Source organism: Oculina patagonica, chromosome 4, assembly GCF_052425735.1.
Source record: "Oculina patagonica isolate OP01 chromosome 4, crgOcupat, whole genome shotgun sequence".
Classification (NCBI taxonomy): domain Eukaryota; kingdom Metazoa; phylum Cnidaria; class Anthozoa; order Scleractinia; family Oculinidae; genus Oculina; species Oculina patagonica.
The window spans coordinates 23,621,551-23,643,840 of NC_135761.1; the positions used below are offsets into that span (position 1 = coordinate 23,621,551).

At 37.6% G+C, this 22,290-nt stretch overlaps 2 protein-coding genes and 1 long non-coding RNA gene across 3 annotated transcripts in view; 1 reads left to right on the forward strand and 2 right to left on the reverse strand.

Moving 5' to 3' along the window:
- Positions 1-3,443: 3,443 nt before the first annotated feature.
- The window catches only part of LOC144652029 (uncharacterized), an 80,567-nt gene continuing 61,720 nt past the window's right edge, over positions 3,444-22,290 (reverse strand). The window contains exon 2 of the long non-coding RNA XR_013570437.1: positions 3,444-4,081. This is a non-coding gene — a long non-coding RNA (uncharacterized LOC144652029). The remainder of the gene's footprint in view (positions 4,082-22,290) is intronic.
- On the reverse strand, positions 10,254-12,475 carry LOC144651907 (collagen triple helix repeat-containing protein 1-like). The gene is made up of 4 exons (XM_078511978.1): positions 12,351-12,475; positions 12,024-12,155; positions 10,929-11,189; positions 10,254-10,634 (listed from the first exon to the last, which is right to left on the reverse strand). Exons 2-4 carry the CDS (start codon positions 12,093-12,095, stop codon positions 10,272-10,274), a joined length of 696 nt encoding a protein of 231 aa, XP_078368104.1. The 5' UTR covers positions 12,096-12,155; positions 12,351-12,475; the 3' UTR covers positions 10,254-10,271.
- LOC144649882 (beta-1-syntrophin-like) lies at positions 13,269-21,260 on the forward strand. Its single transcript, XM_078509476.1, has 5 exons — positions 13,269-14,074; positions 16,189-16,417; positions 17,333-17,526; positions 18,056-18,252; positions 18,944-21,260. Exons 1-5 carry the CDS (start codon positions 13,306-13,308, stop codon positions 19,046-19,048), a joined length of 1,494 nt encoding a protein of 497 aa, XP_078365602.1. The 5' UTR covers positions 13,269-13,305; the 3' UTR covers positions 19,049-21,260.

The following is a 22,290-nucleotide window of genomic DNA, read 5'->3' on the forward strand; positions in this document are numbered from 1 at the left end:
GTCATTGTTATCCCAGCAAAACACCGCGGGCACCCCTATACTGCATGAACTAGGTACCACGATCCCATCCTGTTCCTTTTCTATCTCCTTTTCAGCCAGTGCAGTCTCAAGTTCCTCGATTTGGGAGTAGGAAAGGGCATGACCAAACCTGTTCAGTATTGTTACAAGTTCAGCATTACCCGTTAGGCTTTTGACAGTTAAAGGTAAAGTAACATGTTTAGGCGTCTTGATACGACCGCGACTTACACAATGAATCAGATCTTGTGCCAGTGAAAGGACTATTCGGTGAACGTCTGCTGAGACACCACACACTCTCTTGTTACAATATTCAATATCGGAAGAGCAAATCCAGGCTAACATATTGTACAACATATCAGGTACTATAGTGTCACTGCAGTCTAGATCAACTTCAGTGGGTGGCCATGACATAACTGGTTTCATTTCCGTCAACAAACTCCGAATCATCTTAGCTGCATGATGGACGTGAAGATACTTTTCATTTTCTTTGGCTTCTGGAGGAACTTCCTCTGTCCCATCCTCATCTTTCCATTGCTCGCCACTCGTATTTACAATGGTTTCTACGACTTCTCCAGTAGTCACGTGGGAACTGTAAACTATCTCTGCTTGGGATCGATCCTGAGGCTGGTGGTACGAGAGTTTGTTCCCAAAAGACTTGATCAAACGGTTCTTCAACTTTGAGGACCTGTAACTGGGTGCAGTCAGTCCTTCTTCGGATAACTTACTGACGAAACGTTCTAGCAACTCTGACATCTTCACGGCTTTTTCCTCCTTGAGGACTGCATCATTAACAAATTCTCTAATGCTGCTGAACGCTCTGTTATAACTTTCACTAGCTATGTCCTCGTCTTCGCAATTTTTCTCTTCCAATTTTGCAAGGGCTCCTGTTCGCACATATTGACTGTAACAGGATTTGTGATACTTTATTCCAATTGCAATTGTGTCTTTGCCTTGTAATTGTAATAAAAGGCGTCTGTCATCCCGAATCTCAGCGGCCTTAAGTAGGGATGTACTCCCAGTGGCTGTCTTGTTTGAACTTAAGGGTTCTCTTGATCTTGCCCCTTTATTCTTTGTTAGCTTTGTTTTGTCTTGTTGACAAATAGCGCATTTGTTTATGTCAAACGCATCAACCTGGGACCTTAACATACGTTTTGCTGGCGGAGGCTCGGTAATAGAATCATCTTTATCTTCGACAGGGTCTTGGATGAGAATATGACGTTGCTTCTCAACGGCCCTTGCGACTTTGACCTTATCAGTGTATACTTGATAACATCGTCTGTGGTATTTGCCCCTTGGCCCTTCCTGCCAGAAACCGTTCAACTTGGACCATATATCATCTCTCCGTCTCTTTGCGCACGTTTGAAATGTAAGCCAGCTTTTTTCGGAAAAGTTAGTTAACGTTCCTGACTCATTTTCGATGTGACATAGACATTTATTCCAGTCTGGAGATTGACCTCGCTGACGTTTTCTTGGATGCGATGGTTGAACTGAGGAACAAGGTTGTTTCTCTGCCATTGCCTGACCGTTACAACATCCATGGGAAGAAAAAACCTAATTGTATAAATCACAAGAGGTTATTTTCTACTTTTTAAATCATTAGATTTAAATCCCTTAAAAAAATACAAGTTGCATGCTCCTGTAACATTATTCGATTTTTCTCTTTCAAACCTCATTACCAATTCAGATGGTTGGTTCGTTCTAAGTTCTTAAAATTTTGTTTAAAAAAACAAACTTATGTCAATTGGTACATAAAAATCTTTAATCTACACTAGAAACCGATTAAAAGATAATAGGAGGCTTCGTTTGCGAAAAAAACAACAATTTCTTACCTTTTGCTGATTCAGCAAATTTCCAAGATGGCGGGCCCTGCCATGTGGTTCCTAAGTGCATGATGGGACAAGGGCTCGAAATGCATTGTGGTAGCAACAAGCCAATGCGATTACAATGGGAATACACAAAAAATGGATTTTTTCATGAGAATTGGGTTATTAACGTAAGAATACGACATTTGATATCAAGGAAATATCCGAATTGGTGTTTATTTACCGTTTCCATGACAACGGCCAAAAATGCTCGTCAAAATATCATGAAAAGTTTGAAATTTGACAAAATACTAATTTTAAGTGTATTTGTCCAAAAAATTAGCAACTTTGGGCGTGTATTTCGCTATTTTTATTAAACATTTGACATGACATGTGTTTACAGAGCAAAACAAGCTCCACTCTACCCCCGTAAAAAACATGCCCTTTCTCCCTTATGCACCACTTATCGTCCTGGTAACAAGTGGATTGAGAAAATTCAGACCTTCAGCTTTAATTTGATACCAATTTCACTAGGTATCAAGGGGGGTGCTACGAAAACCTATTTTTAGGCCCCTTTTGAAATTTGGCTCATGGACTATTTTTATTTATTTAAAATGAAAAATCTCAATGAACTGTACTCACAGCTGGTGATTACAATGAAAAGCAATGATTGTACTCTGTATATAATATATTACTTATATATTGCTATTTCCATAATATTTCACACTCTAGCCATTAACTGTGCCTGACAACAATCCATGATAATAATCCATCTTCCCCATAAATTTTTTACAAACCTAAAAAAAAGCGTCTCTCTCCCAGCAAGTCACACAACCGCACGTTTTGTCCCTCGTCTAAACCAGCCAACGATTACCTACATAAAGCTCGCAACCACACTCACCATCAAGCAAACCAAAAGTAACTTTTCCATTTCTTCTGTATGACTTGCACAACCGTCTTTACTCCTTTGAAACAACTCCTTATATTAATCGAATATACAGAATAACCACGGCCAAAAACCTACCATTTTCACGTTGTACCGACATACATGTATATATAGACCTGTATAATACACTAAGAACTTCACGACGTCATGAATAACTTGACAAAGCGTCGATGAAAATGACTTAGAAAATTTAAAACCCTTTTTTGAACTTTCTCTAACCGCACCTTACCGGCAACCGAAACGTCCTTTCTATACAAAAATATACGAAATGACCTCCGTCCAAAAAGAATCGCCTTTTCAGACTGAAGGTAACTAATATCATCAAAATTTCGCCACAGGACGAACACGAAAGCATTCAGAAAAATCACAATTACACCTTTACAATTATCTTTCAAAGTGTCTCAAACCGATACACTGAAAGGCCAATTCATTTCAACACAAACAATATGATATCTCTAATGTAGACGTCATTTCCCGCCCAGTTTTAAGCTTCTTTAAGCTTCTTGTTTTAAATAGTTTAGGGATTTAGAAACGACATTTCTGTGAGCTGCCTAAACACTATTTTAACCACTTAACTGCCCGGATTTTTACGAACAGGTTACTATGATGACTCTGAGAGGTGAAACATTTGCTGGTTTCAAGATACAATGTGCATATGCGTAAATCACAAATTGCTCTTTTTTTTTATTTTTTTTTTTTATTGCAAAACACACACAGAACGTTCTTACAAAGTGACATGTTCGCTACTAATTACTTACTATACAAGGCTTTACGCATTACTATACAAAGCTTACTCTACTTACAGTACAATACACTGCTTACACTACCTACATGACAATTAAATTGTTTACAACACACTACTTACAATACAATACTCGATTTCTTAAAATTTAATATTTATACTTATAACAGCGCAATACAATTTATCTCTTTTAATACATTTGCAAAAAAACTACAACTACTTTTGGCTTATTAAAGATAATGAAAATAAAAATGGTAACTTATAAAAACTAAATCAAATTGCGCCATTTTTATCTTACCGACATTTTGTTCAAAAAAATTTAACTGTTTCTGTCAGTCATTGAGAGGGGCTTGAAGGGCGTTGAAGGAATTACCTGTTCAGAGGACCTTAGAGCCTAATACATGTATATTGTGTATATTCGACTAGGGAGGGTGAAGATAAAGAGATTAGTTTTTATTCATTTATTTTATTTCTTCTTTAAAAGGCTTTCCAGCAAATCCCACTTTTTGTTGGTTGTGTCATCTGTTCTTTGTTCAACGACATAAATCGATTTAAGATAAAGTAGAAAACTTTCTATTTTAGGAGGTCTTGTTTTATTTTTACAAATCCAAATAAAGTGTCTGGCCAGTAGAAAGCAGAAATTAATTTGGCGATGATTTTTTGAGCAGTCCGGTATCAATCCTAAGGCGACAGAGATGTTTACTGTGTAGTGTTCTGGAAATATTTTAGATAATTTTAGCAGTTCGGTTAAGGAGTTCCAAAAGGAGGTCACCTTGGAGCACGACCAGAAGAGATGCTTTAATTTTTCTGGTTCTTCTTTGCAGAAAGAGCAGTTTGGGTCATCTTGTACTCCAATTTTTGTTAAGAATTCATTAGTTGATATTCGCCTATGTAGAAGTTTGAATTGGAACTCAATAAGTTTTGTGCTTTTGGTGCATTTAAAGGCTAATTGATAGGCATCGCTCCATTTAATGCATTTTGTTTCTTCTGTATTACAGTCTTCAAACCATTTCCGTTGAGATTGGGAAGAAAGCGTAGATTTTTTGGATATCAGTTTCTGATACACTGGTGGGCTTGTTCGTTGCGATTTTATTAACGTTTCCGAAAAGGTTTCGTATTCGGAGTCTGTCATAATAAGGTTGTTTTTGTGTGCGTCCCAGAGCAGTTTAAGGGCCGATATGAGTCCATAGTATCTGAGAGGACAAATTTTAAGACTGAATTTTGTTTGTAGTTCAAAATAGGATAAGAAATTATTTGAGCCATCTTTCAAATGTTTCACCTTTGTGATACCTTTATGATAACATTCAGAGTAAAAGACAGGACGGTCATCAATTCTGATCACTGAATTGTGCCATAAGTTTTGGTTAAGGAACTGATTCTCAGATTTAATTTCATCTTCAAAATTAACATCCGACCAGATTGTCAGTACTTCTTTGATAAAAGTATCCTTAATTTGAAATTTCGTTATGTCTTTCGTGTTGAGATTGCCCTTAAGGACTATTGGACCTCCATTTTTGTCTAACTCCACATCAAAAAAAAGTTTCCATTTACCATGATTTTCTTCATCTAAATATTTTTTAACCCACGAGGCTTTCAGGGATTTGCTAAAACTTTCAATATCGATCATTCTGAGGCCTCCGCTTGGGTAGTCATTAATGATAACATTTCGTTTGATTCTATCTGGTTTTCCATTCCAAAGGAATGAAAAGAAAAGTTTGTTTACTTCTTTGATGACTTTCTCATTTGAAGGTAAAGGCGATAATACATAAACGAGTTGAGAGGCGACAAGACTCTTCAGGACTGTTATTTTGCCCATTAGTGTGAGTCTGCGATATTTCCAGCAGCTTAAGACAGTCCTTACCTTTTCTAATTTTTCATTGTAGTTCAAAGCCGCGGTTTCTTTCGCGTCAATTGAAAGCCAAACACCAAGAGCTTTTACTTTGTTTTTTGGCCACTTAAAGTTTCTTCCAGGAAGTGATATTTCAGAGCTACCACATTTTGATCCGATCCATAGAGCTTCCGTTTTTTTGTCGTTTAGTTTCAAACCGGAGACTTTGTAGAAATCATCCAGAGTTTGAAGACAATTTAGTAAAGATTCTCTTGACCCATTTAGAACTAAAGTTGTGTCGTCCGCGTATTGACTTAACTTAATTTCTTTATTTTTTACTAGGATTCCTTTAATATTTCTATTTTTGCGAATTGCTTTGGCTAACACTTCAGCTGATAAAACGAACAGATAAGGCGAAAGGGGACACCCCTGCCGAACGCCTCTTTGAATTTGAAAAAAAATCACTCGCCCAGCCATTGTTTAAAACACAGCTTTCAGAAGATTGGTAAAAAAGGTTTAACCATTTTATCATACCAGTGCCGAAACCGAAATATTCTAGAGTTTTCCTGATGAAAGGCCATTCAACTGTATCAAAAGCTTTTTCAAAGTCAAGAAACAGTAATAATCCTGGTATATTTTTTTCTTTTGCATAGCGAATGATACTGTCGATTAGTCGGATGTTTTCACCAATGAATCTGCCTGCCTGTCTGATCGTTGTTAATTACGTTCGGGAGGTACTTTTTTATACGATTAGCAATTGCCTTAGCCGCTAGTTTATAGTCGCAATTTAGTAGAGTTAGTGGTCTCCAGTTCTTGATTAGATAAGGCTCTGCGTCCTTTTTTGGGATAAGTTTAATAATTCCCCTTCTCTGGGTGATTGAGAGTTGACCTGTATCGTAGGCAAAGTTTAATGCATTGATAAGAGTGGTGGATATGTCATTCCAAAAAATTTTGTAAAACTCGGCTGGCAAGCCATCCGTACCGGGGGTTTTCTCTGATTCCATGGTTTTAAGAGCATCTAGGCACTCTTTTTTGGTAACTGGACCTTCGCACGCTTCCCTTTCATGATCTGTAAGGATTGTATCGTTTTCACCGTCAAAGAAGACAGATGTATCAAGCAATTCATCTGCCATACATCTGGATTCATAAAGACTCTTAAAGAAAGATACACATTCATTTCCAATTTCTTCGTTTGAAGTAACGAATTGGTTTTCGCTTATTTTGATTTGGCTTATTGCACTTTGTTTATAGTGTCGTTTTTCTAGATTTAAAAAGTATTTAGTATTCTTCTCTCCTTCGTTATACCACTTCGTTTTTGATCTCAATATTGCACCTTTAGTGCGCTCTTCAATTATTTTCTCAAGTTCACGCTTTTGTTTATCAATTTCTTCCTCGATGTGTGAAGTTTGAGCGTCATCTAAATTTCTTTTGTCGGCTTCCTCCTCTAATTTGGCAATTGATTGTTCTAGGTCAATTTCCCGTTCCTTTGTTTGTTTCTTTTTAGTCTTGGCATATAAAAGAGATTTTTCACGCACTTTTAATTTAACCATTTCCCAGAGAAGTGTAGGCCTGACCGAGTTATCTTCACTATATTCGTCAAGTGTTTCTTTAATAGTTGCTTTTATTTGATTTACATAAGTCGTTTCAGTCAAAAAGGATGTATTAAGCTTCCAGAAACCCGGTCCCCTAGGATTTGAATGTATTGATATCTTTAAAGTTATCATAAAGTGATCTGATTTATATCCGGGAGATATTTCGGCGTGAGTTGTCGAGTTAGCAATACTTTGGCTTACCAAGAAAAAGTCCAACCTGCATTGAACTTTAGGGTGCCGTTGTCTCCAAGTGTATCTTTTGGTTTCGGGGTGCAATAACCGCCATGCGTCCACTAAATCAAGATTCTCAGAAAATTCGTGAATAATTTTTACACTGTTTTGGTGCGTTTTTGGAAGACCACCGATTTTGTCCTTTTCTAGATCTAGGACGAGGTTAAAGTCTCCTCCTATAACAATTTCCTCGCTTTTGAAGTCAGCAAGATGGTCGAAAAAATCAGAAAAGAACGCTGGGTTATCGTCGTTCGGGGCGTAGATGTTAGCCAACGTTAAATTTTTTTCATTTGCTTTTATATCGCAAACAACGAAGCGCCCTAAAGGGTCGATGTATTGTTTTTGAATTTGTAAATTAAAGTTATTGTTAAAAAGGATGCATACTCCTGCTTTATTGCTCTCATAGGTGCTAAAAATGGTTTGGTACCCCCATTCAGCAGACCACATAGAATTAGTGTTTTCGGTACAATGAACTTCTTGTAGCATATAAATTGAAAAGTTTTTTGTTCGTAGCCAATTAAACACCTCCCTTCGTTTCACATTATCTCTAAGCCCCCTGACATTCAAAGAAGCTATTGTCAAAGCCATATTGATTCATTTAGGATGTTTTTCATGGAAATTCCTTCACGCCTTGCTACCCCCACAATGAGATGACCGTACGTTGGTGTTACATGTTTGGCAAGATAAAATGTATAGAATTTAAATAAACAAAGGACCAAAAGAATAAGCAAACAAACACTTACAAACGAGTAAAACAATTTTTTGGTTGGGAACATGCAAATAGAATAGTCCGAATGGTGTTATGAAAACTACTAAGGGATGGCAAAAAGACGGTCGCCTTCTGTTTTTAAATAAGTAAGAAAAAGAAAATAGTAAAGAACAAATCCTAGATGGCGGGGATGGCGATTGCAAGTAGAAATAAATTTAGCTGTTACTTTCTGCGATTTAGTAGAGTTGCTCAATGCAAGACAAAAAAGCATCAACAAATAGTCATTAGCATTTCAGTTTTACAGTTCCAGAATCTTACCAGATGGCCAGAATTTTCCTCGGATAAACAGTTTATCTGGTTGCGCCTTGCTGAAAGAAGCCGGGATATTGTTCTTTCTTGCCTTCTTAAAAGTATCCATTTGCTTCCTCCTTCTGGCGACTATCTCGTAAGGAAGGTCTTGGTACATCTTGAAGTCGCTTCCTCTTAAGCGATTGCCTCGAGAGAGTATTCGCTCACAGTCCTTGTATCTCAAAAACCGTGCTATGATCGGTCTGGGCTTGTCGTCGTTCTTCTTTCCCAGGCGGTGCACTCGCTGTATCTCAACAGTGCTTGCATCTTCCAAGCCAAGTTCTGTTTCGAGGAAATCGCGAAGGACTGATTCTGTTTCCTCGCGGCCGTCATATTCTTCTACAATATTCTCAAATTTCAGATTTTCGCGTCTTGAATAAGCCTCTAAATACAAATTTTTATCCTCCAGCTCGGTAAGCTTGGCTTGAAAAGCTTCATTCTCCTTCTGTAGATTTGCAAAGGCCTGTTTGGTTTCTTTCTGCTGGTTTTTAAGGCTCTCTGTAAACTCAAGATGCTTCTTAGCGGCGGCGTTCGTGCTCGTCTTTAAGTTTTCGATGTCTCGGCTTGCAGTCGCTTGAGAGTTTTCGAGACTCGTTATTCTCAGCTCCAAATTTTGCAAGGACTTCTGAACGCCATTGACAGCCTCTTGTATTTTATCTAAGTCGTCTAGCTTTTTGAGCTTTTGGTTGATTTCCTTAAGTGTTTCTTGCAGTCCCTCTGCCATGCTTAGGGCCGCGAAGATTTCATCATGGTCGTCTTCCTCGCTCTGCTCGCTCAAATCTGTGTTTCCGCTCCTCGGCTTTTTCGCCTCTGGTGAAGTGCTCGATTCATCAGACGAAGAGATTCTATTTCTTCTTTTGTCTAAAGTCTTTTTAAGATATGCGGCCATAAACTCCAGGTTCAAATTTGAAGTTAAGTGCCAGAAAGGCGGACCGATCAAAAAGACGTCTTACTCGGCCATTGCTCGCCCCAATCTCAATCTCTCTGGTTTCAAGATACAATGTGCATATGCGTAAATCACAAATTGCTCTTGGAGAACGCTGGAAATAGCATTTCCAAGCCTTTAGATTTCAAAGTTTTCTGGAGGGCATGCCCCCAGACCCCTTAGTGGCTCGCGCCTCCGGCGCTCGCGTGCCCCCCCCCCCTCCACTTATTATACCCTTGCTACGGCACTGGAAGGTTTTTTGACTGAGTTGGTTAATCAGACGTTTACTTTGCTATTTTAGGTTATAACTAAAGTTCTGATCACCTGTAATGACGACAAATGATCTTTTTTGTGTTTATTTCTTAACATTTTTAAAAAATTGCATCAAAATAGAGCTGAACGTGTATTATGTTTATATCTTATTATAAGGTTTGCATTCTGTTTCAATGTTCTTGCTTTTCTCTGGTTTATCAATTTCTTCGATCCTTGCATTTCTTCGAGGCTCTTTAATTTGGATTATTCTCAGATCTTGAAGCGAAATCAAAGTAGATGTATATATCGCATTGTAAAGTATTGCTAAGTAAATTTGACGTCGAAAAGCTTAGTCTTCTTTCGGCAAAATGTATCGTTTTGGCCTCGCTTTGACAATTGTCTATAGCAGGGTCGTAGCCAGGTATATTTTTTCATCGTTGATCCCAAATTTTAGCTCTAAATATTGATTCCTGGTCCCCAAAATGTGCCAACATTACTGAGATCCCTGATTCCATTCTGATCCCATCTGATTGGCCGATCCGGATCCCATGACATGCCATGACTTGTGAAATCGGGGGTTCGCTAAAAAATGGAGTTCATTCTTGGAGTGTAGATTGAGGTCACGTTTAATTGACAGAATCGTAAGACACTTTAAGGTACATCTCGGTTGTATTTTTAAAAACAAGCACAACAATCACTGTATGCTTTATAAAACCTTTTTAATAGCTTTCAAGTATACATCCCCATGTTTATTCAGACTAATAATATCCTGCATGCATCTAATTTACATCAAACTGTAAACAAACTCAGTTTTTGTTTATCAGCAACATTGTTAGCAGCATTTCAACAAGCTTCTTCCCTTCTGTGTTGCTCTTGAGCTACTTCTGGGGTGGAGGGACCTCCTCGATCATGATACGAGTCACCGAGTTCCACCCGGTATAAGCATCAGCTGTTTTAAATCCAACACAATTTCCAACATGGAATCCAACTCGGACGGTTCCCTTGGCAATTCCCTCGCAGAAGCCTCCAATCTGAGTTGTTCGGTGCAAGTTGTAATCTGTACTGCCGTGGTTTTTGTGAATATGGGCAATTCCATCAATGGGGAGTGGTTTGCGACATTCGACGTCATTGAATGTGAAGTACCAGCGTCTACAGCAGTTCAGACAGAAAGATAATCTGTAATCGCCATTGAACTCAACTTTCAAAGCTGTATCCTGTGCATGCTTGTTAAAGACACACTCCTGAAAAACAAACATAGATAAATCGCTTAAAATCAATGGTTACCTTTGAGTTGCCATCTTATAACAAAGCTGATGTTCTAGTTTTTTTGTAGAAATGTGTTCTCATCCTAATCTAAATTCGTTTAGTTAACTATCCTTGTCATGGAACAAAAGCGACTGGCTTCGATAATCAAAAACAGCAGGGAGAAGACTTCTCAGTTATCTAACTTGAGAAATGGGGAAAGTGATGAACGTACAACTGCCATGGTGAGTCGTTTACTCGAAATATCAACCTAATTTCTCTTTGCATTTTACCTTGATCAACCCACTGTCTCTCCCATCATTAATATTCTTCCACGCACATTGTTTCCAGTTTTTCTGTGAGGCCTGGGTTCCTTGCTCGCCTTTTATACCCTGGTCTCCTTTGGGCCCTTCAGGGCCTTTAGGTCCCATTTTACCGGGTGCTCCCATAGGTCCTTGATCTCCCTTGGCCCCATCTCTTCCATTGAGCCCAGGCACCCCAGGGACACCTGGTACGCCACTGGCTGCGCAAGTCGACGGGGTGGGAGCTTGGTTCTTGAAGAAAAAGATAAACGCAAGTAATTAAAATCCATATTTCTTTCCTTTTTATTTTCTAAGGATACATCTAAAGTAGTGTTTTCTGTTGTGGTAGCTAGCCAGTCAGTGAGTCGAAAACATTTTGGGTCCTAATTCCTACAGTGTAGAAGGTAGGGAGCTTCACCACAGATTAGAGCTTCATCACAGGCTAGAACACAGATTTTCCGGCGAAAGTTTGTCAGAAATCGAAAATTCCCCAAACCAGTTAACATTAAAATGATTGAAAGGATAAACTGCAATGGATCTCCATTCTTACTGTGCAAAATGCTTTTAACCAGCTAGCACTGGATCTCCACTAGGAGCCCATGACCTGATCTCAACTAAATCCGCTCAATTTTCCAGTTTTAAGTGCTAACATAGAGAAGGATTTCGGAATCCAAAGATTTCAGAATCCAGTGAATCAACTCGTGAATTATATATTATGCGAGAAAGAAAAAAAGGCCAAGTCAAGAGCCTCGAATTTCTTGTAGACTTTACAAATTAAGTTGTCGGATTTTGCAATATTTTGTCCTATTTTAATTTGCGGGAATATTTTTTCGCGCGACTTTTTTGTGCCAAGTTTGTGCAAAAGAACTGTTTTAGTATTTTTTAAGAAGACTATAAAAAGTTTCAAATAGGACATCTTCTATGAAGCGAAAAATATTAACTGTCGAATCAACGATAAACTTCTAATATTTCTTATGCGAAGCAGGTTCTCTTATACCTACAGGGCCAGTTTGCAATGCAGCGAGAAAAAGTGGGCAAAGTTTGTTGCAGAATTTGTTTCACGGACTAAAATTTTATTAAAATTACCGACTGGTTGGCGGAAAACACCAAATGTGGAATCATACATCCAGCAAGGCATATAAAGATGACAAAACGCATTGTTTCGGCTTATTTCTGATCACTGTTAGCAACTTGTAGTTATTATGTTTGAAACACGGCCTGAAAGAGAAAAGAAAAGCAAGTGTTACATGTAAACTGTTTCAAAATAGAGCTATTGAATCCGATGAAGTGTCGTGAAGCGGAGAACATCTTTACAATCCAGTTTTTGGCAATTGCGTTTTGAACGTCTTTGAGCAAAGCCTGCTTCGCTTCATTACGGTTGTGAAGCGACCAAACTGAAACATAATGAATTACCTTATCTTTTCGTCTTTTGTACGGTGTGTTACGAGTTGAACAAAACTGTTAAAACAAACAATTTGATTCCTATATTTCAACAGCGACTGCAGTTGTAAATAGTAAGACTTTTTCAACTATCTCATATGCTAGACCTTAAAACCTATATTCAGCTGAGCTGTCTCAGTATTTCACGAAAAAACTCGTTTGCCCGCAAGCTCTTTTATTAATTACATACATAAAACAATTACTGTCGTCAGACACACAACAAAACAAAATAAATTTGAGTGACTATAAATTTTGACAGTATTAAATGATAAATGATTTAATATAACGGTCTGGTGATTGCATAAATCATTTCGAATAATGCAAAAATAGCCTTTATAATACAGGCAAGTTTAAAACAGTATAAATAAAGACAAAATTTTGAGAGTCCGTTATTAAATTTAAAAGATTATTTTCTTCTTGACCTTTTGAAAATGCCAATTTTCTTCTTTCTCTTCAACAAACCTCATAAAGAAGTCGTCAGCTATTTCCTCTGACAAGCCTTTGTTTAACCGGTATTCTCTTGAAACCGAACTCACAAAGTTCGTGACTGTAAAATATATTTATTTTAATCCAGTTAAGATAAGCGGCTTGGCAGAGTTCTTGCTTTTATTCAATTTGACTGAACAGAAGTGAACTTAGAATGCGCTGTAGACTGGAAAAGGAGCAGTCAACATGTACAAGCAAGTGACGGAAAAAATCTTTAAAAACGTTTATACCTTCTCTTATTTTCGCAGCAGACTTTACGTCAAGTTTTAATCTTATATCTTCTTCTTTCTTTGTGGATAACTGAGAGAGCGAAACGAAAGGCGAATTTTCGCTTCCTTTCAATTTTCATTCCCAATTTTTTTCTCAGCCACCCGACTCATTACCAGACTCTTCAGCTCAACACAGCGGGCAGGACAGTCATCACAAGAGGCTCACGCCAAAGATGGCGGCCACTACGCGTTCGGGAATGCTAGAAATTTTCTCTAAAGATGGATGGAAACGAGTATTAGCCACCCTTGATGACGATGTTTTGACTCTTAATGTAGAAGATAATCCTTTAGTTAATGGCCAACCGCCCTCACCGACTGCTCCACGCTCACCAGAAGCAAACGACCATGTCGAACCACCGCAAACGATTGCGGACCAAATCCGAACTGTGCGAGTCATAAAACAAGAAGTTGGCGGCTTGGGGATAAGTATCAAAGGTGGCAAAGAAAACAAGATGCCTATTCTCATTTCCAAGATTTTCAAAGGGTTAGCAGCGGATCAGACAGAGAGTTTATACATAGGGGACGCGATTTTGGCGGTAAACGGAGAAGACCTCCGAAATGCTACCCACGATGAAGCCGTGAGGGCGCTCAAACGCGCCGGCAAAGAGGTTGATTTGACTGTGAAATATGTTAAAGAAGTAACGCCTTATTTTCATCGCACAGCGGAACTGAACGCTAATGCTGCTGCAAATTCAAGTACGAATGGCGAAGGACAAGGAGGAACGGAAAACAAGCCGAATTGTAGCGAAGTGAGGAAAATCCCTCTCAAGTTATGCTTCGTGACACGGCACGTCTCGCCCAAGATTGAAAATCATGGTAGAACTTTCGAGCTTTATAATCCCGACGCCAGATCCGCGTGCATTCTGCGAGGGAAAGATGTGTCAGCGACAAATCAATGGTTCACCGATATTCATACGAATATAACACGGCTCATTGCCCCAGGTATGTATCATGTCATTTACTTCTTCGACAATTTTGCGCTGAATTAAAACTGGCACGCTAAATCGGAAATATTATTGCAGAGATTTTTTTACCAGCGTCTTCAATTTCTTCATCGGCTTTGGTGCTTATTGCTGTAATTATGGACTTCATGCGGAGCAATAGACGTAAATATACAGATTTAGCTCGAAATAGGGCGAATCTACTCCAGTTTAATAAATTTACGAGTTCATGTTTTATATATTTTCATTCCATCGTAGTAAAACATTTTATGGTTGTCATTTAAATGGGTTACCAGAATGAGTTCCAATAGCGCGGCTTAAAGTGCAATTTTTCAATCCTTTTAGTGCTCATTGCGAAAGTGCTCGAGTGCTGCCTTCGAAGTTTAACGCTTTAAGCTCGCCTTTATATTTTATAAATAAAGATCGAGCGGACAGCTGGACGAATAGTTGAAATTTTCAATTCTTGGCACTTGTAAGTGGAAGGCATTGTTCGCGCCTTGTCGCTATCGTTTCAACCTTCGTGTGTCAATTTCCTATCTTCGTAAACAGTCAAAACATTGCTGTTTGAGGTAATGGCTTGTTTACTGAACAAAGAACAGGTTTAAAGGCAGCGCTTTTTCAGCACTCTGTTGCAACTGGCAGATTGAATATTTAATATGAGTCTTTTCAATATCCTGAAAAAAGTATGACCTGCATTTGCGAGGAAAGGAAAACATATTAAAAATACATCGGCACATTTTCGAGTTACAAATGCTTTATTCATGTTTTAATTCAAAATCTATCGAGCAGAAACTCAATCCTTTCTGATTATGCAAATAAAAGTCAATTGGGGCATGTAAATATTGAGGAATACAAAGTTGTCGATTTCGCTCGAAATTTATGGCCAATTTCCGAAAAATTCATTTGAAATGGAAACGATAGTGCTATTTTTAAGGAGATTAAAAATGTTAAGCTGTAAAAATAACAAAAGTACACCTCTCTCTCTAATCAGTCCGATGGTACATTTATGTGCTTGTTAATATTTAAGTTGTTAGAAACTGAATTCATCAAGGTTTTGAGAGAGCCACAGCCATAACAAAGAAGCCATTCAATTTGGGGCTGTGTTTTCTTTGAAACTTTTGTTTTTCGAGCAGCTTTACAATGCAGGTTTTCTCATTTAAGCAAACAGCTGTAAATTTTTATCCCAAATTATCTTTAGAAATTGTTTCCAAGCGACCTTACGAAAACATTAGCATTAGGGCTATGCGAGGCCTTCCAAGAGGGTTTCTGATGTCGCTTTGTTGCCCATTTCCAACCCACCTGTCACCTATTTGGTGAAGGAAACGTTGTTGCTCTCGCAAATATACACCCTTTCAGTGCTAGTTTCTGTCGGCTGTCAGTGCTCTGGAACAAGATTGTCGCTACATTTTCAGCTATTTGAGAGCAATGTCGCCTGTTGCCAAAACCCCTTGGAAGGCCTCTTATGTAGCCCAATAAGACCAATTTGTGTTTGTTTGTTTGTTTGTTTGTTTGTAAGCTGTTTTAATTGAAGGAGTGCAAACATGACAGGGCATACCATGTTCATGACTCAGAATGTGTTGACTAATAATTCTGTTATATGTAATTTCTGCACTATCTAAAATCATGATTCTTCAGGAGTGCTCCCATGTATCCGTCTGAATTTTGACCATTCTGGTGTAAAATAGGTATATTTTCTGCATTTTGGTCTTCACATGAATATGTTATTTTTAAAAAGATCATTTTTGATTCCCGACCAAAAATATTGGTTTTTTTTTTTAAAAAATTTTTTTTTTTTCCCAATATATCTCGATCCCTGTTCATAACAAAAAGTGTGGCATGGTTACATCCGGGATTAAGTCTAAAACAGGGTATTAAGTTTTAGGGCAGGTCTGAAATACTGTAGGGTATAGAAAATAAAGTGATTTATTAAAACACATATTTTGTCTAAAATACGGTAAGGATTTCAAAAAGCAGGCTGCACAACACCACGCAAAACTATTGATATTGAGGAGTAAATTGATGTTGGTCACCGGCTTGAAGGCTCAAATAGTACAGCTTGATGTTTTATAAATGCCATTGAACTGTTTTAAATTCCTTTCTTCATGTTTTCCTTAGCTATCGAAGAAGTAAATGACATGCTCAGTTCCAATGCCGGATATCGTGAGGTGCGTGCAATGGGCTGGCTTAGTGAGCAAGTTCACCTTGGTGGAGACAGTTCTCATACGGAATGGAAACCAGTGTTTGTTGCTTTGACAGAAAAAGACATGTTGCTGTATATGGCGGCACCTTGGTCACGGGATGATTGGAGTGCACCAGTAATGAGCCATCCACTCTTAGCAACAAGGTGGGCAACATTAACTATTATATTTATTTTGTACTGTGCTTACCTTTAAGAAAACGTTTTTTGAAGTACATTTTATTAATTTTAGTCCAAAATACTGTAGATATATTTAAATAATGTTTTTATTATTGAACTGAATTTTTAGCATCTTGGGTAGAACTCTGCGGCCTGTGTAGTGAAGGTTGATGACAGTGCAACATTTAAGCTAGAAATGACTAACGTGGGGTAGTTTATTAAAATTTCCAGTCTCTTAGGGAAGTACAACAACAAAACACTCCATTCAGTCAACTCTCGCCCTTGACAAAAGTTCTGTCTGGTCATGCGATATACATATGGGTTAACTATTGACCAAGCACAAGGTCAAGATGGAGGAAAATTTTTTTTGCGTGTTTATGGACTGAGATGATGTTGAGGCCCATAGTCACGCAAAAAAGACAAGGCCAATATTACCTCCATCTTGACCGAACTACAGTAGCTTGGTCAATAAAGGATTTATTACATGGCCACTAAAGACATATGATGAGAAATTTTTCTTATTTCAGTGCGAGAGCCAGCCACAATCCTGCGGCAATCCTGAGCGGGCAAGATAGGCCCATCTTTCCTGCTCGGATAGCCAATCAGAACACAGGGTTTACCTCCTCTTGCCCACTTGGGGGCCGGCCATATAATAAGTTGTGTTATTAAGCAAGAAGACGTGAGATTCTTTATTGCCTAAATCCTTTTCCTCCTGTACTCTAAATTGTGGGGCAGATCCAGGTTTTGGTCAAATCTGTTTAAATATATTTGTTATAAAAAGACTCAGTGAAGTAGTTTGAACTATATTGACCACCATTGAAATTGCTAACCAAGATAATCCCTTCAATGAAATTTCTTGCCATAAATAACTTCTTTTAAAACTGTTTATCTTATGGTTTCTAGACTAGTTCATTCAGGACATGGTAGTAACCACATCGAGAATGAAGATTTGACATTTGGAACACGTACTGGCACAAGAAAAGGAGTCGAGGCACACATGTTCAGAGTGGAAACCCCAAGAGAATTAGCTAACTGGTCACGTAACCTAGTACAGGGTGCACATGATGCTGCAACTTTGATCAAAGAAATTAACTGTGGTAGGTGCACAGGGTTGTTTGTTTGGCTAAATTAAGCTTGTGCCTTTAATCCTTCTTCTCAATTTAAGTCGCCAGGTTGGCGACTTCGGTTCCAATTTAGTTGCCAGCTCCAAAACTTAAGTTGCCAGGGCGACTAAAATGGTCTTAACTTGGAGGGTTGAATTATCGTACTGATTCAATTTAGTGTCCAGGGTGCTTATTTTATTTCGTGAGTACACTTATTGGAGACTACCGGTATTTTGACATAAACATCCAATTGGATAAAACAAAAGAGGGATTGTTTGTTTGAAGGAGTTGTGCCCTCAAATAAACGTAACAGTCCAGAGACCTTGAGGACAGGCCTCGAGACAGTTTTACTTGGAATAAAATTGCATAAAAACCATTGATTGCCATACTTTTATTTTAAAAGGTTATTTTGTTGATCAGAGAGTGTGCCCTCACAGTTCTAGCACAGTTTACACAAAAAACTTAGAATCTTGACTTCTCGTGACACTGTTCCTTTAATCAACCATTTGTTTCTTTCTTACAGCTGTGACTTGGAGAGACCAAGATGCGCGTTTAACTGTGCACTTTGAAAATGGATTCACCCTTACAGACGCACGTGTGAATGAAGGCAATGGACGTGCTCAAGTCTTGTGGTACTTCCCGTTTGAAAAGTTGAAACGTTCAGCAGATGATGGACAAAGGATGCTATGGCTTGAATTTGGAGCAGATGAGTCTGATCAGGTAATAAGAAAAATAATTCATTCTTACAGTCAAAACAGCTCAAGCATTCCTATCAAGGGTGAATTAATGAATTTATTAATGGAAATTTGATTTCATTCTTTGTTTCAATATTCCATTCTTGAATTGAATATTTCAATGTAAAAATGGTGACTCGATGTCTGGTGTTATGTGACTGCCATGTGAGAATGTTGAAAAAGTTCCCTAATTTAAATAAAAAAAGGGTTCAACAACATTTTCCCACTTTTCCTTCTGCCAGTAGTATGTTTTTGCCTTTTCAGTGCATCAAAAATTTGAAAAACAAAATGACGAGAAAACACCATGTGTGACATTTGACAGTTGACTAGTTGCAGCCGAAATTATGCAAATTCTGGCCAAATTCCCAAATGCCTGTCGCATGAAGCCAGACAGCAATCCAGACAACAAAACTTCACAACACGTGAACAAACTTCATGTGTTATTGAAATGCTCAATAAACTAAGGTGCAACAAAATGTTTGTAAAGATCTTTTTAACATTTTAGACTGGAAGGAGAGTTTTCTATTAGTTGACAACCATTCAAAGAAAACAAGACCTCACTGTATAATACTCAATCAGTAAATAAATAAATAAATGTGTTTTAATAAAAGCTTCAATGTGTTGGTGTTAAATACCTCTGCCGTCAATGTTTATCCCTCTTTATTTTGTCTCCTTAGGAGTTAGATTTGGAACTGGATCTCCATGGCTGCCCCAAACCTGTGGTATTTGTTATGCATACCTTTCTGTCGGCAAAGACAACTCGGCTTGGACTCTTTGCTTGAGTAGCGTGGTGAGAATCAAACTCATGTCTAATGATGTTCTTCCTCTTGTGTATAACAATAGCATTATAATAAGATATCTTTTTTATTGCAAACAACTCATTTAACTGGATTGCATTTAATGTAATTATTGAACTGTGAAAAGTTGCATTCATTTTAGTTAATTATTGTGTTATTTCGTTAGACACTAAAGCCCCATCGCTGTGCCATTTAAATTCTTATTTTTTTTCAACTTAAAGAGATTATTAAGTAACAACTAAATTTAGGCTGTATGCATTTGTTGATTAATAATTACGATTTTACATGTATTTGTAGCCATTAAGAAATGCTTTTAGTACAACTTATTTCTTCAAAATCCATGATTTTATTTTATTTGTGTTTTAGTTAATTCATTTAAAAATAAGGTAGCTTATGAAAAGTAAGCAATCTGTTTGACAAAAAATTGGAAAAAAGCTGAAAAGTTTTTTCAGAATCACAAAAAATACAGAAAAGTGATGCTATGATTGCCAGCTATACCTAATGTAAACAAAAACTGAATTTTAATGGATGACCAGCTTCAACGCAGAGCCAAATTGGCTCTCAAAGCTGCACTGTTAAGTTGAAAAGCACGACTTTCTTTGCTTAGTCTTGGTCATGTTTGTCTGTTGGTGGGAAAAGACACTCTTAACTGGCATGATGCGTTTTAGAGGCAAAGGATTTGATATTCAAATAATAAAAAGTGCATTAAGAGGTCCTAAATTAATTATTTAGTGCTCTGATAATGCTTGGAAATGAAGACGAAGGAAACGAAAACAGTGCAAAATTGATCTCAGTTTGCAGGAAAGCAAAACAATAGGAATTTTATATACATTTTGATACTAAAGAGTGGCATTTGTCAGATTTTGTAAGTGGAAGTGTTGTTCTTGAAGATTTCCACAGTAATCAATACATAGGTGCAGTACATACAAATCATATTTTTATCATAATAACATTATTCTCTTAGTGAATTCTAAAGGTTGTAGGTTATAGGTTATCCTCTTTTGTATTCTAGATCTACTTGATTTTAAATTGCCCTTGAAAGATTTTAGGCTGAGAGGTTGGTCCTGTTTGTCTTCATTCTTGATTTAAGAGTGATGTTGGAAAACTAGATTTTTTTCGGGGTCTAGTTGTTCTTGATGGTGGAAAATATGGGGTTTTAATTTTTTGAGCTGTTTCAAGACGATGGAAGAATGTTTGGAATGAAATTATATCAATTATATTTTAAGTTAAATGTGCTTGCAAAAAGAAATTACCCATGCCTTTGCAGACATAATTTGTTGTAGTGTAGCATAATAATTATAAGTGTAATATAAGTGTAATTGGCTCGGGATAAGTTGCAATTAAAATAAATGGAAAATAAATTCTGTACTTGTACTGATTTGCTGACTTTAAGCTACTGCTGTGCGGTAAAACATGTAACTGAGGTACGCATGCTGCTTCAAGCATTTCAAGTGGTTTTATGCATATATCATTAATAATTTTAATATTGCATCTCAAAACAATATGTTATCAAAATTATTATTGTTTGTTAAATTTAGATTTATATCCGGCATTGGTGAGCAAAGTTAGTGTCTTAAGTGAGTGAGGTTAATCCTTTTACTTCCAAGAGTGCTACTGCTTTCATTCGAATGGTCACGCACTAGGGTTACAACCACAGACTTTAAAGGTCAGAACCACCTTGTACAGGATAATTAACAGCACCACACGAAAGTACTACTCAGTACCTTTTATTTGAATGGTCACACACGTAGGTTTCATCCACAGACATTTAAGTCAGAACCACCGTGTACAGGATAATAAACAGGTCACACATGTGGGATTCATCCACAGGCTAAAAGTTAGGACTATCTTGTACAACATAATGAAAGTAGCCCTTAGTAGGTTAATCCACTCAAGGTTTTACTCTGGTAGTAAAATGGTTAACAACAGGCGCTTATTAACTAATTAGGAAGGCTGGATGGAAAGATAATTTTATTTGGCTTGAAGTCACAGTATAACAGTATGCGGCAAAGTCTGTACCGAGTGGCTGCAAGCCAAAGATTTTAGTCTTGGCCATCCCACTTGGTAAATAAGCCCTTATTATGTAATGGACTAGTTTGCTATTTTGTAATTGTTGGTGGTAAGTTGACTGTTGCACACCTCCAGCCATAATTATTCAAAAATTGTTGAAAATAAATCAAAGTATTTTTAGAAAACATTATGTAGTGTGTCTTGTGAATTTACTGTCATGAATGGAGAGAGTTAAAAGTGTTTGTGTATGGAGGTCATCCCACAAGACATTGCTTAGTTGTAATCTTCTTCTTCCGGCATAAGTCTGTCAACAAGACATTGACCCAAGTCAGTTACCGGTAGTTGGGATGTACTTGAGTCAATAATAAGGTGACAGTGTCAAAGATTGCTGGAGGTTGTAAATTAAAGGTGAGTTTACACAACAGAAAAAGTTGGATATGGACCCGTCAGAAAATTGGTCTGGACCTAACCACTTTTGTAGGGAAACCATCAAATAAAACAGGACCATAGGCGCCTATGGCCCCGTTTTGATTTAACTTTTTCTCTACAAAAGTGGTTAGGTCCGGACCAATTTTTTGATGGGTCCTTTGACCAATTTTCTATGTCGTGTAAATTTAACGCTTTTGGGACGCCATTAGTGTACATTTGTGGCTGAGACCACAACTCAGTCTCCTTGGTGTACTGGAGGTCCCCTGTGTTATGAGACAAGTAAGACTATGAGTCGTGGGTCAATGATTCAAGGTGATTTTTACGCAAATTAACATAACTGAGGTCAGCTCCACTCTGGTTTGCTTGTGGTTAGTTCCACTCTGGTTTGCTTGTGGTTAGCTTTTTTTGTTAGTAAGGGCAGTAGTACTATTTAAAATTTGACTCACACATGACTCATTGGATTTTGTAAAAACTTTAATCTCTGTGTACCTTTGCTATTGTGAAAAGCTATTTTGCACATGTGATTGACCACTCTTGGATTTATTTTACCACGATCTGTCTTTAATTTTTTCCCCTTCGAAGCCCCCAACTTTTAACTTAACAGCAAAAGCAACTCTTTGTTAATAAATAATTACTATTGATGTATTTTTAAACCAGAAATCTGGTATATGTTACTTGTCTGTATACAACTTTTTCCAGTTAATCATGACAGAATTAACAGCAGTAACACTATCAATAGTCGCTGGTATTACAGTTGAATCACAATAACTTGATCCCCTAATAACTTG